Source organism: Rhinolophus ferrumequinum, chromosome 6 (genome assembly GCF_004115265.2).
Source record: "Rhinolophus ferrumequinum isolate MPI-CBG mRhiFer1 chromosome 6, mRhiFer1_v1.p, whole genome shotgun sequence".
Taxonomy (NCBI): Eukaryota; Metazoa; Chordata; class Mammalia; order Chiroptera; family Rhinolophidae; genus Rhinolophus; species Rhinolophus ferrumequinum.
This window is the reverse complement of record NC_046289.1, coordinates 27,359,416-27,377,940: the sequence shown is the minus strand read 5'-3', so window position 1 is coordinate 27,377,940 and position 18,525 is coordinate 27,359,416. Positions and strand designations below refer to the sequence as shown.

At 43.1% G+C, this 18,525-nt stretch overlaps 2 protein-coding genes across 9 annotated transcripts in view; one reads left to right on the top strand and one right to left on the bottom strand.

Annotated features, from left to right (window-relative positions):
* Window positions 1–223: 223 nt before the first annotated feature.
* Window positions 224–793, bottom strand: LOC117023108 (armadillo repeat-containing protein 10-like). The gene has a single exon (XM_033107606.1). It carries the CDS (start codon window positions 791–793, stop codon window positions 224–226), a length of 570 nt encoding a protein of 189 aa, XP_032963497.1.
* A 4,332-nt stretch (window positions 794–5,125) lies between these two features.
* SMOC1 (SPARC related modular calcium binding 1) overlaps window positions 5,126–18,525 on the top strand; it is a 140,745-nt gene continuing 127,345 nt past the window's right edge. For 5 of the 8 annotated variants that reach the window (XM_033107275.1, XM_033107272.1, XM_033107271.1 and 2 more), the window contains exon 1: window positions 5,132–5,475. In XM_033107275.1, coding sequence (XP_032963166.1) covers window positions 5,377–5,475 — 99 coding nt within the window. In that variant the 5' untranslated portion in view covers window positions 5,132–5,376. Of the gene's footprint in view, window positions 5,476–18,525 lie in introns of all 8 variants that reach the window. The other 3 variants (XM_033107274.1, XM_033107273.1, XM_033107270.1) reach the window with 1 other exon arrangement.

Here is an 18,525-nt window from a genome sequence, read left to right as displayed (position 1 = left end):
AATAAATATTTCGGAACAAGCTGTTATATTCATTTGGTATCAATAAAATGGTTCAAAATAAACCAGAAGACCATGGCAAGTTATAGCTGTGTAAATGATGAAACATGATATTTACTGTTTAAATTCAGCAGCTGAAAGAATCCCTTTGTAAGGAAGATGAAAAATAAGTTTCTGTGCATTACTTCCAGACTGCATTACTTTTTGGAAAAATATGACCAACCAGTTAGAATTTGGGTATTATTGTTACCTTTTCCTTCACTTCCACATCATAGTGATTAACTGAAGCTCTCATTTTCTGGGCACAGTCTTTACCATATAACAGGAAAAACAGTGAACCTTTAGTGAAAGTGGTCTGAATAGCTAAATGGCCTTCCTTTTTGAGGCAGTTATTTATATTTTGAAATAGTGAAATAAGAACTCGAAGCAGAATCTCTTTTGCCACATGGCCATCAAAAAGGGCAAGGAATGATGAATCCACGTGGTCACCAAGTAGTCCTTCTATCATGGCTGGATTTTCAGACAAATTCAAAAACAGTTTCAAAACTTGAAACTTGGTGCTTCCATTTCCTGTAAACAACACTTGGAAAAGGTCTGCAATGTAACTGGTAAGCACGTGCTTGTGATCATTGCTAACTGTCATGTTTGTTAACAATCTCATTCTGATGAGCTGCACCGGGGAGGTGAGGGGACCAGAGAAGACATCCTCACAGACTTGAGTAATATAGACCTTTATCTTGATTTTATTTTCAACATTCACACTCAGGATATTCAGTGTATTTAAAGCTATGGCCATTGATACTTTTGAGTCTGAGGGAGCTGGACATGCAGAGCTAGAGGGAAGCCACAATTGAACACTCTGGACTCCACTGCATTATCCATGGTTCTTTCGTTTGTCAACTTGAGGTATCATAATGATGATAGCCCCTACTGCTAGTTGTCCCTGAGTATTATATTCTTCCTTATAACATAAACCCTGATTTTTCAGTTGGACACCTTTTGCCACCTTGAGCTACGACTACCTGTTTTTTAGCTTCTTTATAGCTAGATGTGGTCATATAACTATATTCTAGCCAATGGATAAAATAAAATGTGACTTCTGGGAAATGTCCTTAAAGAAAGAGGCATGTTGTTCTTTTACTCCCCCCCACCCCCCCGTTGACTGGGAAACAGATGTAATGGCTAGAGCATGAGCAGCCATCTTGGACCATGAGGTAGAAGCTGCTTATTAAGAATGCCAGAGTGATATTAGAAGGAATCTGGGTTAGAGAGAGTTTAGAAGGAATATGGGTTAGAGGGATCTACCCTAAAATTTGAATGGAATTCATGTACAAAAGAGAGAAGAAATAAGCTTTTAAATTGTTTAAGTCACCCTAATTATTTTTGATATACATTTTTTTTCAGTTTTATTGAGGTGTAATCGACATAACACTGCGAGATATTTAAAGTGTACAACATGATGATTTGACATGTATACATTATGAAGAGATTCCAACATTGAGTTAATTAACACATCCATCACCTTATTTATTTATGTATTTATTTACTTATAAATTGTCGTCTATATTTAAGATTTCGGGACTGACTTTAGTAAGGTTAGCTTCTGTAGACCAATCTCATCTGCATAATGGGACTATTAATACCTACCTCAGCCCAATGCTAAATGTTACCGCTAGTTAGTCATAAATCCAGAAATAGAACCCAGGCTTCCTAGCTCAGTAGTATATTTGAAATGAGTCCTGGACCTCAGACACAACTCATCTTTTTCTGTTGCTACCATTGTCACAAGTGAACCAAACATAAATCAAGGTATATTTATATTATAGAAGAACTTTTCTCCAAAACTCCACTTAAGATGTACCTTCTTCATGAGACCTTCTATGCCCATTAGGTCTATAAGTGGGTCCCTGCTTTCTGAGTCCCAAATACACATTGCAGACTGCTCTTAAATATGGTCTCCAGGTAGCTGTCTGCTCTGTGTCTCAAATTAGATTGTAACCTCTCAGAGGGCAGGGTGTGCATCCAAAGATTTCTTATAATGACGAGCATTGTGCTGGGCACAGAAGGAAATGCTTCAAAGTGCTTTTAAAATGAATGGAAAGGTTCCATTTTGAATATGAGACAAGGCAAACCTCCTCTGGATTATATAGAAATATAAATATATTTGAAACAGGCGTTCCTAGCTAGTACTAAATATTTGAGGCTTTCAGGCCTCAATATGGGATATGAAGTATTATATTTCTTCCACTGATATATCCCATTGCAAATAGAAGTCTCTCAGGACCAGGAGTATGGCTGAAACTGGACAGACCAGATGCCAGGATAGCTAGATTTATTTTTGGATGATAAGCCTGGTCTCCAGGGAAAGAAGGAACTTGTCAATTTCATTCTTTGCTTGGATCTGAAGATTGAGCCTGGCAGAGAGACACTGTTTGGGACTAATAGTTCTCTGGAATTTCTAACCTTTTCAGGGCTTGGGAGGAGTTGGGAGAAGAAAATGCATCATTTGAATGATGGTCATGGTTACGACAGGCCCCACATGCCAACCAGAGGGAAAGAAAATACTTGCTGAGCAAAGTAACTGGAAAGCAGTTGCTCATATTTTAAACTAAACTACATGGTTGAAATCCAGAATAATGTAGACTTTTGGACCAACGAACACTTGGAAATAAGCTTTCTGGCTGGAAAGCAGCATGTGGTGTTATGGATGGAAAGGACTACTGCAATGCCTTTTCCCTGGGCATTTGGTGCTGCCAGATACTTGGGGGCCATCTCAAGCATATTTACTTACTTCAACAGATTTCTCAATAATTCCAGCAACAGAAAGAAGTTGACCAGCTTGATGGGGTGCATGTGATCAGGTGATAGAGTCAGGACAAACTTGTCAGGCTGCTGAGCCTGATGGTAACATTTCCATCCTGCCGAGCCTTTGGTGGGTAAGCACTTAGGTGGGCACATGGGAATAGATGTAAGTGCTGCATGAGGCACAGTATTACTGGACAAGTGTCACAAGTCCAGCTGGGCAAATCCCCAGGATGCCAGATCACAAGGGCTGTTTTCAGGAAGGGCTGACCCTTGCTGTTTCCACGCTCTTCCCCTGAAGTTCAGTGAAGTCAGAAGTCTCGTTTCCTTTGCAAGCCACTGAAGAAATTCCCTACGAGCACATAGGGAATGTCTAACCCTATGGCATTTGAGATGAAACATAGCAGTCATCACATGGCAGAGGCAGAATTAGACTCTGAAAACCTGGGCTTGAATCTCGGTGGTCATTTACCAGCCAAATGAGGCCAGGCAAGTCACAATCTCGTGGAGTATCCATTTACCTTTCAGTGAAGTTGGATCTATCTACTCCACAGGATCATTCTGAGGATAAAGTGAGATGAGGCACTTGTCCTGCCCTCTTTGTATGCCAGATGGTAATATTTCTAACATAACCATTCTAAGGGCTTTATATACTCCACCTCTTTTAGTACAGACAACAACTCATGAAGTGGATCGTATTTTTATCCCCATTTTATAGAGGGGAAAACTGGACCCCACACAAGTAAAGTGACTTGTGCAAGGTTATACCACTAGGTGGCAGACCCAGGATTTTACCCCATCCTGTCGGGCTCCAGAGAGCAGCTCTGACCACTGCACTATTTTCCAGCAGAGGAAGCTAGGCACTTCTCTTAGAGGTGGTCTTCATTTTTGTTTGGAGAACCACAAGTACTTTGTTCGTGTTCCAGCATCCAGTCTGGGCTTTTTAATCTGAGGGCACTGGGGAGAGTTGAAGCATTATAAACAGGGAATGGTAGATACAGATTTGCTCTTTGGAAGAATGACTGACTGCAGGGTAGAGGCTGGATGGGGAAAGCAAGGGGAGTGGGCAAAACTGAATGCAGGAGTTGGGTGGGAAGCTTGTTCATACAACTCAGAGAGAAGTCTTAAGGGAGCAGTGCTAACCTTTGTCAGGACCTCTCAGGTCCAGACAGGGAGGAGGAGTTAAGTGCCATGTTGCTTCCAATCTGGCTGGAGAAAAGAATTCTTCCTCCTGAAGTGAGTGGTCCACGCTAATGGAAGTAAACTCTAAGGATTGTACTCCACATAAGAAGACAAACCATGGTTCTCTTGGATGAATGTAGTGGACCACCTTGCTCTGGTTGTGGAGCTGGTGTGATGTGGCTGTGACCATTCACAAGATGGCCCTCTGGGGACCACCCTGGGCAGAGCCCTCCAACACCTGACTGGACCCTTTGCTGTGCTGTCATCTACAAGTGGGTCGGGCATACAGGAGAGGTTTCCCCTCCCTCCTCTGACCCATCTCTGGGGTCTTTGCACCCATAACTTTCCATCCCATGGATGCTTTCTACTCCCTCTCCCCCACTAGAAGACCAGGGTCCCTCTGATCCCCTTCCCCAGGGCTCCTAGGCCACACACAGGCGGCCCCTTGGCCCTACAGTTCAAGGCAGGGAGCCAGAAGCCTGGGTTCCAATTCCAGGTTCACTACAGGCCACAGTGGGCATTACGGCTCACCCGCAGGCACCCCTCTCCCCCGCCCCCCAGCAGGCAGATGCCTAGCAGTGCTTCACTTTGTTTTCCCGACACTTCTCCTGGGGCAACCGCTGTGGGACTTGGGGTGTCACCCTCTGGAAGCTTCTTTGACAGAAGCTCCCCACCCTCAACGCTGATCACAGCCTGCTCTGTGCAGGTGATCTGACGACTTCCCAGTTCTTGGTGTTGATGCAGTGGGAAGTGGATTTCTTAGCGCCTCTGCGGCCTAGGACCCTCATCTTAAAAATGGGGCTAGGAGTATTTTCCCTGCTTATTTCATCGGGTTGTTGGGACAACTCATGTACTTGAGCTGAAACCTATACATGCTTAAGGCATTGTTATTAGCCGGGTTGGCATTCTGGTAGGTTAAGGCTGATGGAGCTCTCTTAGGCTTCCTCAGACAGAAAGTTCCTCTTGACCCCAGTCTCTCTGGGAGTCCACTGCTGCGGAGCCGCCCCTCTTTCCTTTCTCCCATTGGCTTTCACCTGCCAGAGAGGCGGCTGCTACAGGCCTCTAGGCCCGTCAATCAGGGCCGCCGGGCTCCGCCCCGCCCCTCCCGGGGATTTATAACGGGAATTCCCATGGCCCGGGCTCTGGCATCCAACCTGCTGCCGCTGCGGCCCGGCCGAGCCCAGCGAGTGCCGCGCGCGGAGCACACGCTCTCACTCCAGCTCTCTCCTTCGCGGTTCATGACTGTGCGCTCTGCCCGCAGCCTCCAGCCCGCGCCGCACCTCCGCTGCCCGCTGCCCGCCGCCGCCAGCGCCCCCGAGGGAAGGAAAGCAGCAAGGCAGGCGCAGCTGTGCGCCCCGCGGAGCCCGCGACCCCGGCCCGCAGCCGGCTGGCACCATGCTGCCCGCGCGCTGCGCCCGCCTGCTCACGCCCCACTTGCTGCTCATGTTGGTGCAGCTGTCCCCGGCTCGCGGCCACCGCACCACGGGCCCCCGGGTAAGTGCGCCCCCAGCCGCGTGCCCACCTGCAGAGGGAGACCGAGGTCGCTCGCCCACATCCTCGGGGGCGGGGGGAGGGGAAAGGGAGGTGTCAGACTTTGTCCCCCCTCTTCACCTACTACCCAGTCGCCTGTGGGCTTCTTAGAGAAGTTGCTGAAATAAAAATTTCACCCATTGTCTTTCCCCCACCCCCAATCCTTTCTCGCAGCACCGACTCTGCCTACCTTCTAATCCCCCCGAACTGTCACTGGTGGTTTTTTTCCCAATGCCTTCTCCCAGGGCAGTTTGCTCGAAGACCCTTAGAAGTGCCTCCTGCGTCCGAGAGAGGCTAGCTAGCTCTCCGCTCAAGTAGGGCTGCCCTGTGGTCTCACACTGCACCCGCTCCCGGAGCGCTGGCGTTCTTGGCAGGCGGCGGGGGGGCAGCTCTGCCTCCAGAGTTTTAGGTTACCCGAGAGCCACACAAGGACCTTGTGTTGTTGTTGTTTTAAAAAGCGATCGCTGCTCGTAAAACCCACAGCAGATAATTTTAATGCTCTTTCCTGCTGCGCACAGTCCTGGAGGAGGGGTAGAGGTGGGGGCTGTGAAGAGGGGGTGGAGAGGAGCTGCGCAGTGTGCAAGGGTCTCTTCCCCTGGGTTCGGGGCTGGGAGCTTGGACTATTTGTTGAACCTTGGTCTGATTGGAGTTTCTGAAAGATATGAAACATGCCAATTCTGTACACAGGACAGGCTGTCCAGGGCATTGTAAACTCTCCTGGAACCAACAGCATTTTGTTCATTTCTGGTCTGGATTATTGCTCCCCATAACCCCCACAATTGATCTAATGAAGGAGTCTTCTGCCTTAAAAAAATGTTCTATTAAACTACCTCATTCGTTGTTCATTTGACCAAACTTATCCAGACAATCTCTGGCCAAGAATTAGCTTATGTCAGGGCAATCGCCTCTCAGGGTAGCTGCTTGCCTCAACCCGCAGGCATGGTGAGAGTCCATGGAAGTAGCTCTGTAGGATCTTTGTAAAAACAAAGTTGGCTGCTTAACCAACCAGTGCTTTGCTGGCTATCCTTGGGCCTCGCCTCATTACCACCTGTTCAGATTGCAGGTTCTTTATTCATAGCTCTTGCTATATGAGAATCATCTTTATAGCTGTCGTGTGTGGAGCAAAAGCCTTGCAAAGTTTGACGAGCCTTAATGACTGCCCAGATGCCGGCTGATTACATCCGAGCCCAGCTATCACTGTGAGATCAGATTTGCAGCCACTTAGGAAAGAAAAGTGTTTGTCCCCGTGTTGGGCCGGCCCTTGCTTTTATGACCAGATGTGCAACAGCAGCAGTTAAAGTGCGGCAGATTAGATCCAGGGCGTGTCATAAATCCTCGACAGCAGGCATTCTCAAAGCTGGGGCAAGTAAGGGCTCCGGGAGTGACTTTTATGGATGCAGATGAGGATGCCTTTTAAATGAAGCTGCATGGTTTGATATTAGGACTCACAGCTCTTAAACTCTGAGGTCAGGAGAGCCATGGTGTTCTCTCCAATAATTAGGAACAGTCAAGACAGAGACGCAGAACAGAGCACCCCCGACTGAAATCTGGATGCCCGCCCACAGGAGAGGCCCAGAGACAAATGGTGGGGGTCTCGTTTGCTGCTGGGCATGTCTAGCGTCTCAAGCCATATGGCTCTCCTTCCCTGCCTTTCCTGAAATTGGAGGAAGCAACTTTTCAGGGAAATCTAGGGACTTCGCGGGAAAATAGGGGCATTGGTTAAGTCTCCCTTCAGCTTCTTTAGTTTTTTAATTTGATAGAAGTGATAGAACATAAACAGGACATGTAAATAGGTTTTTTATGTGCCCCAGCTGTGTTCTCTCTCTCTCTCTCTCTCTCTCTCTCTCTCTCTCTCTCTCACACACACACGTGTGTGTGTGTGTGTGTGTGTGTGTGTGTGTTTAGAAAGCTTGAGCTTGTGGTTACATGAGTGCATTTATAGGCAACAGTAAGGCTACCATTTATGAACATGTGGGTTAGGCATTTCCAGGATTGTTTATTCTTATAAGAACATTTTGCAAGTGAAATTCAGGGAGGCTAAACAGCTTGCTTGAAACACTCATGGTGCATATGCAGCTCCGTGAGCCAAATCCCAGTTTATATGGATTTACAGGTTGTGTGCTTGCCACACCACCAAGCAGCTGTAGGGAATGTTTATCCACCTTGGGATGCCGTTGCTATTAAAGGAAGAGATGGCTCAATGAGAAAATACAGAACCCAGATGCACAGGCGAGTTTGTCAGAAAGAGTTAATACTATTTCGGGGTGTCTGTCTCACTAAAGGGTCTTTGAGTTCCTACCTATCCCCAAAGACTTCAGTTCTCTTCTGTGGCTTCGTGGTGGCCTCTGAAGTGTGGCTCTGGTGGTGAGTGGCAGTGTCATAGGAGGAGCAGAAACATCTGGCTTGTTGCAGTATTCCCTTGGGCACCCCTGGGTCTCTTCTGGTAATCTTTTGAGTGACAGAGGCTTAAGGATTGGCATCTTTTCCAGCTGGCTTTCTAGGAAACCGAGAGCATGCCCTTTCAGTTTAACTTTATCTGGCTCACTAATTGAGCTCCCCTGAGGCCTAGACCCCAATCCTTGCCCCTTATTTGCTTCCTGCCTTCATAAAATTCCTGACATTTGTTTGACTCTGGAAACCAACAGCGATCAAGTATCAGATTGGAGGCTATTATATAGGAAGCACCTGAGTTTTTAGTCTCTCAGCTCTCAGCAGCTGCGTGGCTACCTGGGACACTGGTCAGGATCCTTTTAATTACCGAGGAGGCAGCCATTTCTTTAATCCTGTACAATTTACTGAAAATGTTTCAGGGGTGGGATGGGGTGGGGGAGGGGCTCTCCTGGGCCGATGGAGTCTGGCTGATGGTCAAGCTAAGCCAACTGCCTGTCTTTGTTTAATCCTCTGTCTGCCCTTGACGACTGCGAGCTAGGTGAGGGTGGAAACTATGTCCATCTTGTCCATTGGTGTATCCCCAGAGCTCAGCACAGGGGATTGACTTCGGGGCTATTTGTGGAATGAACAAATAAATGCTGATAATGTGTGTTTCACAGTGATCCATGAGTACCACTTTTTTGGTGCTTCAGCAGAACTATAGGAAGGAAGGAGTTTAAGAAGTTTGGGAAATAGGAGAAATGGGCAGGTCAAGAAGTCTGAGTAAGAAATTTGATTTTTTAATTGTTTCAGATCTATACTTCATTTGTCCTCTCTCCTGTTGCTTACTTGTTTCATCCTGCAAAACCCAGCTCCAGCATCCCTCTCTAGGAACTTTCCTGCAGAACTTTCCTATTGGTTAGAATTGATCACTCTCACCTTCACACAACTTCTGTATCTGATTCACTTGTGTTCTAACTTTTGCTAATCCTTCTACAGTGAGCATCTTGAAATCGGGTCAGCATCTTCATCTTCTTAGCACTAACTGGCCCCTTTGGCACTTCGTGCATGATCCTGTCCTGATAAATGAACAAGCTCGAAAACCCTTGAGGGCAGAATAGAGATCTAATTGGTCACACTGCAAAGCATTCTGTAAATATTTATTGAAATGAATTGGACTGTACAGTGATTTCCAAGCTGGACACCCTGCTCTCATTTAAATCTGAAATTGGTTACTTACAAATGATTTTTTTACTCATTTTTAGGCTTTTGTTCTTTGTTTAAAAATAAGTATGTATAGTGGTTATAGGAGGTTTGGGGGAGGAGAGAGTGAGCAAGCAAACTTGGATGGGGAGCAGGTTTTAGCTCTCCCCTAAACTTTTTTTCATACCTTGTATTTATCAAATGTGAAGCAGCTTTTAGACAGTTACCTTGTATTTGACTGGCCTGCCTCAGTGTCTGGACCAGGGTGGGCCCTTGTGTCTGTATAGATGCCCTTCTTATTGTCTGTGTGCCCGAAAAGAAGCCTTCTTTTCCACATGGGGGATTTACCTGAGATGCTACTCAGATGTTTGGCTAAGAACCTGGTTTAATCATTTTGACAGAGCTGACATGTGAAATTTAAAGAAACAAAAACTGAGGAAGGCAGGAAGAGGAAATAATCATCTTAGAAATTCTAGGACATTCAATCAAATGAAAACATTTTGCTATTCTCTCATTGTCTCCTAAAGTTGAACATTCAGTTTTCTATGGCCCAGCGATTCCACTTCTAGGTATATTTGCCCAAGAGCAGCTCATGTCCAGATGAGACATATGCAACTATGATCACAATACCATGAGCCTGGTAGAGGCCCAAACGCCATCAGTTTGTGGGCAGATGAAGACTGAGATGTACTCACTCAGTGGAGAATTAAACACAGTCAAAACACATGAACAACAGTCACATGTAAATATATGGACAAATCTTGTTAATAAGACATTAAGTAAAAGAAATGCACCAAAAGATGCAGCATGACAGCTTTTATACACTTATGAATAGTTAAATTAAAGAAAAAAACTTTTAAGAATACATATAGCTGCAATAAAACTGCAAAAAGAAAAGCAAGGTACCGTGCGCACAGGATTCAGGGGGAAGTTAGGGTGAGGCAGGGGGACAGATTGGTGGGGGAAATCATAGGGTTAGCATAAGTTAGTGTCAGTACTTTAACTCTGTGTGTGTGTGGGGGGAAGGATGGGTTTGAAGGTATTCGTTCATTAGTAAAGATCTAATAGCTGATCAAATACAAAATAAAAGCGAGCCCTGCATGGACCAGTGTTGAGTGTATCATGAACCAAAGTTTATGATTAATTCAATTTTTTGCACTTGAGGTCAGACCAACAAAAATTCCCTAAGTAGGGACTCCTTTCTTGCCTCCTTCTGCTCCCTCTGCCCTCTTTCCAGATGTGCATGTGGCCCTACCTAAAATACCACCGTGGGGAGTGATTATTGGCTTTTGTTTCAATTCTTGGCCAGTTAGACCCAGAGCCCTGGCATAAATATCTACACCAGCTGGCCAAAGGGCTTGTGTAAAGCTGAGCTGGCGGTGGGCAATCTTCCCTCTCCCTTGCTCAGGGGAAACAGCTCTGGACATCTGAGCGCCCAGCCCTACAGAGCAGAAGAGTTCACTAGCTGAGGCCTGGGTCAGAAGCCTTCTTTGCCAGTGTGGAGTGGGGGAGGCGTGTTTCTGGTTTGAGGCCCGTCTTCATTCCGACCTCCTCCCTCGCCCCCCTTTGCAGAGGCTGGGGGAGGGGGCATGGTTCTGCTTAGCAGGTACAGGGCACCCTTTCTCTCCCGACCACATAGAGATCTATTGTTTAAGCAGCCAAGTTCCTGGCATTGCTGTTGGTGGTGGGGGATGTCCGTGCGGAGGCCCCCTCCTTTAGCATTTGTCACTGTGGAGCTGTTTGGGAGAGGACAAGGGTTGAGTTGCGGATGAGAAATCGATCGGACTTGCTTCTGAGGCCTGCCAAACAGGGTTAGCATTGTACATAGGTGCTCCGCACGAATCCTGAGTCACCCAGGGGGTAAGAGGATTGGATCTCAGTGAACACTCCCAATAGCCCCGTGAAGACCCCAAAGCGACTTTGAGCATTATTGCAATTAATTGGATTTCCCTTTGCAACTGGCATCCTCTAAACTCCATGGCTAAATCACAATTAATCTGATCTTTGGCAGACATTTAAGCTTGTTAGCTGTGGAGCTCTGTGTACTTCCTGGATGCTGCCTTGGTCGGTTTCAGCCTCCTGGTTTTGGAACCAGAGGCAGCCTCTACAAAGCAGGGAAGGCCACACAGGAGAGCTGGAGTCTCAGGAGAGCCCCTCCCACCACCAGGGAGGACCAGCACTGAGTGAGGTTCCATGAGATAATGTGTCAGGGGCTTTGAAACCTGATAAATACTCTACAGATGTGAGTGACATGCCCCTCCCACTTAAAAATCATTTCGCACTCCAGTGTTGATCTGATAACTATAACTACTTATATGTAAGATAAGGGCTAAATGTTTTTTTAAAAAAACAGTATTGACAGTGGAGAAAAACTTGGACCCACTTCTCCGGATGGTTTCTTTTTAGGATTACATAAGCTTCTCTAGGACAGTACTGAGAATTTGAAACATTTTTTGTGGATGTTTATTGTGCATCTATTCTTGAAAAATTCTGCAAAGCCCCCGGGGAAAGGGCACACATGTAAGTAGATAGGAAGTAAGTGAGGTGGGGAGTGTTATGAAAGGACATGAATCACTTCTTCAGGTACCCAGTACCGCTGACATGCTCAAAAATGACTGCCAATAGACCTTGTTGCCAGGATGGAAATGTTCTCTATCTGTACTGTCCCATATTAGACACGTGCGGCTAATGAAGTGTCAAATAAGGTTAATACAACTGAGGAACTGAAATTTTAATTTAATTTGATTTTAATTAATTTAAATTTAAATGTTAATAGCCACCTGTGGCTAATGGCTATCTTATTGGACAGCATTGATCTCTAACGGGCCCAGCCTTACTTCCGACTGGATAGCCCCACGTGCCCCAGACTTCCACTGCACTGAGCAATGTCACATTTCCTGACTGCTCCTTCCCTCCCCGATCTGTGTCTGTCAAAATCCTGCCCTTAATTCGAGAGGTTCAGCTGGCTCCACAGAGCCCTCCCAGCCTCGCTGCAGGCAGAGTTCAGCCTCCTGTGCCTTGCTTACTCCTGGATCTTCCCTGTGATCCAGCTGACCATCGGAGGGAGGGTAGTGGGGCAGCCTTAGCACAGGCTTTGGAGGTACACAGATCCAAGGTGAGTCTGGCTCTGCCACCATGAGTCTGGGCTAATAATTTAACCTCTTGGGTCCTCCATCCCTGATTTGTCCAATGGAGGGCTCAGCATCTATTAGGTTGGTGCAAAAGTAATTGCAATTTTTGCAATTATTTTTAACCTTTTAAACCGCAATTACTTTTGCACCAACCTAATACGTTCTAAAGCAGTGGGAAGAATGAAGTGGCGTGTCTGAGCTTCTTCTTCTGTTGTAACAAATACCACACACTTAGTGGCTTAAACAACACACATTAAAGGAGAGTTTTCGATGAGCAGGTCTCAATGGGTTAAAAAATCCGCAAAGCTGAGCTCTTAGAGGAGAATCTATTTTCTTGCCATTTCCAGTTTCTAGAAACTGCCTACATTCTTGAGCTTTTATCTTCTTTCCACCTTCAAAGCCAGAAATAACTGGTTCAATCTTTTTCATGTTGCATTTCTATGGTTCTGACTCTTTTTTTTTAAATTAAAGTTTATTGGAATGACAATTGTTAGTAAAGTTACATGGGTTTCAGGTGTACAATTCTGTATGACATCATCTATATCTCACATTGTGTGTTCACCACCCAAAGTCAGTTCCCCTTCCATCACCATATATTGGATCCCCTTTACCCTCATTTACCTCCCCCCTCCTCCCTGACCCTCTGGTAACCATTAAACTATTGTCTGTGTCTATGAGTTTTGTTTCTTCAGTTGTTTATCTTGTTCTTTTGTTGTTCTCAGTTTTATATGCCACATATCAGTGAAATCATATGGTTCTTGACTTTTACTGTCTGACTTATTTCGCTTAGCGTAATAATCTCAATTCAAGATGCATCCACGTTGTCGCAAATCACACTATTTCACCTTTTTTTTATGGCAGAGTAGTATTCCATCGTGTATATATACCACATCTTCTTTATCCAATCATCTGTCGAAGGACACTTTGGTTGTTTCCATGTCTTGGCCACCGTAAATAAAGCTGCAATGAACATCAAAACACATATATCTTTACAGATCAATGTTTTCAGATTTTTTGGGTAGATACCCAGGAGAGGGACTGCTGGGTCATATGGTAATTCTATTCGTAATTTTTTGAGGAACTTCCACACTGCCTTCCATAGTGGCTACACCAAACTGCATTCCCACCAACAGTGTATGAGGGTTCCTTTTTCTCCACAGCCTCTCCAACACTTGTTATCATTTGTCTTGTTGATGACAGCTATTCTAACTGGTGTGAGGTGATACCTTATTGTGATTTTTATTTGCATTTCTCTGATGATTAGTGATGTTGAACATCTTTTCATATGCCTATTGGCCATCTCCATATCCTCTTTGGAGAAATATCTATTCAGGTCCTCTGCCCATTTTTCAATTGGATTGTTTGTTTTTTGTTGTTGTTGAGTTGTATGAGTTCCTTATATATTTTGGACATTAGCCCCTTATCGGAAGCGTTGTTTGCAAAAATCTTCTCCCATTCGGTTGGTTGCCTCTTTATTTTGTTGGTGGTTTCTTTTGCTGTGCAGAAGTTTTTAGTTTCATATAGTCCCATTTCATTTATTTTAGCTTTTGCTTCCCTTGTCTTTGAAGTCAAATTCATAAAATCCTCTTTGAACCCAAGGTCCATAAGTTTAGCACCTATGTTTTCTTCTATGCAGTTTATTGTTTCAGGTCTTATGTTTAGGTCTTTGATCCATTTTGAGTTAATTTTGGCACACAGTGACTGATAGCAATTTAGCTTCATTCTTTTTTTTTTTTTTTAATTTTATTGGGGAATATTGGGGAACAGTATGTTTCTCCAGGGCCCATCAGCTCCAGATCATTGTCCTTCAATCTAGTTGTGGAGAGCGCAGCTCACTGGCCCATATGGGAATCGAACCAGCAGCCCTGTTCAGAGCTTGTGCTCTAACCAATTGAGCCACCCGGCTGCCCCTAGCTTCATTCTTTTGCAGGTGGCTTTCCAATTCTCCCAGCACCATTTGTTGAAGAGGCTGTCTTTTCTCTGTTGTATGTTTTTGGCTTCTTTGTCAAAAATTATCTGCCCATGTTTATGTGGGTTTATTTCTGGATTCTCAATTCTATTCCATTGGTCTGTGTGTCTGTTTTTGGTTCTGACTCTTTTGCTTCCCTTTTCCTCGTTTAAGGACCCTTGTGATGGATTACATTGTGCCCACTTCGAGAGTCCAGACTGGTCTCCGGTTATTTGAAGGTTAGCTGATTAGCAACCTTAATTCCACCAGCAACCTTAATTCCTCCTTGCCAGGTAATACAGCAATATTAGGATTAGGACATGGGCATCAGTGCGGGGCCATTATTCTGTCTACCACATTCATTTAGGGTCTAATACAGTGCCTGGTTCATAGAAGGTACATGATAAACAGGAGCCATTATTAGGACCTGTTTCTATTCATTCCTTTCCTTTTAGAGTGGGAGTCTCTTAATGGTGGAGTTGTTTGATTTTCTTTGTAGACTCCATCCTGCCCAAGAACAAGTGCTTAGTGAATGTTTATTGAATAATAGAATTTTTGACAAATGTAGATTATTTCTTTCCTTGTAAAGAAATATTGAACAGTAAAAAGAAGTAATTTGCAAATCAGTTATATTATACGAGTATAATCCCCTTGGTGTAATAAAAAAAGTTGGTTATTGTATAGAAAAATTGGGTGGATTATATGTCACACTGTTAATGGTGGTTATCATGGTGATATTCCATTTCTATGACGTTTCTTAGTAATTATTACAATAATTTTGTTTATAATGAGCATCTTTTAATTTTAGAAGAAAGTAACAAAGGTTAAAACATGCATGATTTTTTTAAAAAAGCCCCAGACCTGTCTCAATTCAGCCTGAGCCCCAAGTCACCCTTGGATTCAGTCTACATCTGACACAGTCGGCCTGTGCTCATGTTGGGCTGATTCTTAGGGTGAGTAAGTATTAGTACCAAACGTCTTACTCATTTCCGGCATGCTTAACTCAGTCTACATTAAAGGAGAGTTTTCAGTTTAGAGTTTTCAACCTCAGCAGGACATAACTGTAAAAAAATATATATATTTATTGCTGCTGGTGGGAATATAAATTAGTATGATCACTTTGTAGAATTACAGTTGAAGTTGTACATACTCTTTGACCTTGTAATTCTACTCCAGTATATACCCTAAAAAAACGTAGTTAAATGTATACCAAGAGACATGTTTAAGGATGTTCACAGCAGCATTCTTTGGCTAGTAATAAAAAATTGGAAACCAACTAAATGCCCATCAACTGGAAACTAGAAATATAAATTACGGTATATCCAAATAATAGAATACTACAAAGCACTGAACATGACTAATCTAAAACTATACTCATTATTATGGGTCAATTTCTTTTTTTAAAAAATTTTATTAATTAAAGTTTATTGGGGTGACAATTGTTAGTAAAGCTACATAGATTTCAGGTGTACAATTCTGTATGACATCATCTGTAAATCCCATTGTGTGTTCACCACCCAGAGTCAGTTCCCTTTCCATCACCATATATTTGATCCCCCTTACCCTCATCTCCCACCCCCACCCCCGTTACCCTCTGGTAACCACTAAACTATTGTCTGTGTCTATGAATTTTTATTTCTCATTTGTTTGTCTTGTTCTTTTGTTGTTTTTGGTTTATATACCACATATCAGTGAAATCGTATGGTTCTCTGCTCTTTCTGTCTGACTTATTTCGCTTAGCATTATAATCTCAAGATCCATCTATGTTGTCACAAATGGTCCTATTTCATCTTTTCTTACCGCCGAATTGTATTCCATTGTGTATATACACCACAACTTCTTTATCCATTCATCTATCAAAGGACATTTTGGTTTCCATGTCTTGGCCACCGTAAGTAAAGCTGCAGTGAACATTGGAGCACACGTGTCTTTACGGATAAATGTTTTCAGATTTTTTGGGTAGACACCCAGGAGAGGGATTGCTGGGTCATATGGTAATTTTATTCATAATTTTTTTCCCCCAAGGTTCATTTTTTTAAAAAATTTATTGGGGTGACAATTATTACTAAAATTACATAGATTTCAGGTGTGCAATTCTGTATTACATCATCTATAAATCCCATTGTGTGTTCACCATGGGTCAATTTCATAATCAAAATACAGATCAAAACAGACAAATTGTAGAAGAATACATACATTATGCTGCTGTTTATATAAAGGTTGAAAGCAAGCAAAAACTATATATTGTTTAGGGATACATGCATATGTAAAAAATGTATGAGAAGATTAAGGGCAGTGATAACTTTGAAGTTCAGATGAGTGGATACTTAGGGTATGAGGGCAGGAAGGAGACAAACACATGGTAATGTTTTATGTTTTTCAAATGGGAGGTGAGTACATGGTTTTTTAAGTTCTTTTTTGTATGTATAACATAATACATCATGAAGTTTTCCATAAAAATAAAACTGCATTTGGCTCGATCACAACAAAGTTTCAAGAGCAAATAATAAAAGTGATGCTTCTGTAAGAGGTCCTGTTCTGTGCTGCTGATTTTCTTTTTCCCAGAAAAACATGCTCAGGGACGTTCAGTTCAGCCACACTTGTGACCGTTGTTGCAAGTGCTGGCCACCTCCCTCCTGCCCTCCTGAGGCCCTGAGGCCCTGAGGCCACGCTTCCCCTCAGTGCAGGGCCTGGTGCAGGTGTGGTTCCTTTTCTGGCCTCGCCTTACCGTGCCAGCGTTCCTCTCTGCCTTGCTCTCCCTGGATAATTAGGGATGAGGTCGATCATGTTCTCAAATTTATTGGCCATTAGGGTTGCCAGAGTTGGCAAATAAAAATACTAATGTAGGAGTGCCTAAATTGTAAATTTGAATAATGTCAGTGAATAGTGTAAATTGTGAATGATGTAATGTAAAACAATGCCAGTTGCATAAATTTGAATTTAGATAAGCAACAAATCATGTTTTCATATCACTGTGGCCCAAATAAGAAATTATTCGTTATTTATCTGAAATTTCCATTTAACTGGGTATCCTATATTGTATTTGGCAATCCTACATTAGTTCCTTTTCTTTTGGGAATCATCTAGACAGATATTTTGCTAGTTTTTAAAATAGGGATGGTAGGCATGGCCTGTTAGCTCAGTTAGAGCGTGGTGCTAATAACACCAAGGTTGCATGGGCCACTGTGAGCTGTGCCCTCCTTAAAAATAAATAAATAAATAAATAAATAAATAAATAAATAAATAAATAAATAAAGTAGGGGTGGTAGATTTTTCCCCCCCCCCACCTCAATGACTGACTTGGAAGAGGGTTTTTTTTTTATTTTATGTTTGTTTTTTTTTAATACTAAGGTATTAATCTATTTTTCTGTCATGTCTGGCAAATGCCTTTCATAATGAAAGACAATGGTTTTAATCCACTAAATTTTACATCTTTATGTAGCCAGTCTGTCATTATGTTTTCTATCTTTGGTGTCAGGATGAGAAAGGTCTTCCTCTACTAAGATTATAGAAATTATAAGAGTTTAGACTCTCCTTCATCTTTGGATCCTTTCATTTGAAAAAACTTTATTATGAAAACTTCCAAATAAAAACAAAAAAATGAGAGAATAATGTAATGAATTCCTATGGAACCCTCACCCAGTTTCAACAACACAACTCTTGGCCAATCTCATTTCTTCCACCCATCCCCCAACCCCACCCCCCCCTGTCCCCACCCCAGATTATTTTGAAGGAAATCCAGACATTGTATTTCGTCATCTGTAAATATTTTCATATATATCTCTAAATGATAAAGACTCATTAAGAAAACCTAGCCACAATACCATATCACAACCAAAGAATATTAACAATAATTCTTAATATAATTCAGTCAACATTCAGATCTGATTATCGCTCAAAATGCCTTTCTGTTCATTTCAATCAAGATTCGAATAAGGTCCGTATATTGGCTTATCTGTATCTTGAATCTCTTTTAGTCTATGAGTTTCCCCTCCACCTCCTTTTTATTTAGTAATTTATTTGTTGAATAAACAGCTTATTCTAGGGGTTTCCACACTAGATTTTTGCCAATTGCATTCCTGTAGTGTTGTGTAACACGTTCCTGTGTCCTTTACATTTCCTGTGAAGTGATAGTTAGATCTGGAGGCTTGATCAGATATAGATTTGATATATTTTTTGGCAAGTATATTTCATGGGAGTCAGTATGTACATCCATCAGGAGGCACGGAACATCTCTGATATTAGCACCCGGTGACGATTAGCACTTTGGGACCTTTTAATTTGTTAGGAGTTGTCACTGATTTTTAAACAAGTAACAGGTTAGATGAAAAGGGCTTCTAATTTTTGTGTGTGGCATTGCCA

Coding starts and splice junctions, on each gene's coding strand:
- LOC117023108 (XM_033107606.1), bottom strand. CDS start 793: ATGGCCATAGCTTTAAATACACTGAATATCCTGAGTGTGAATGTTGAA.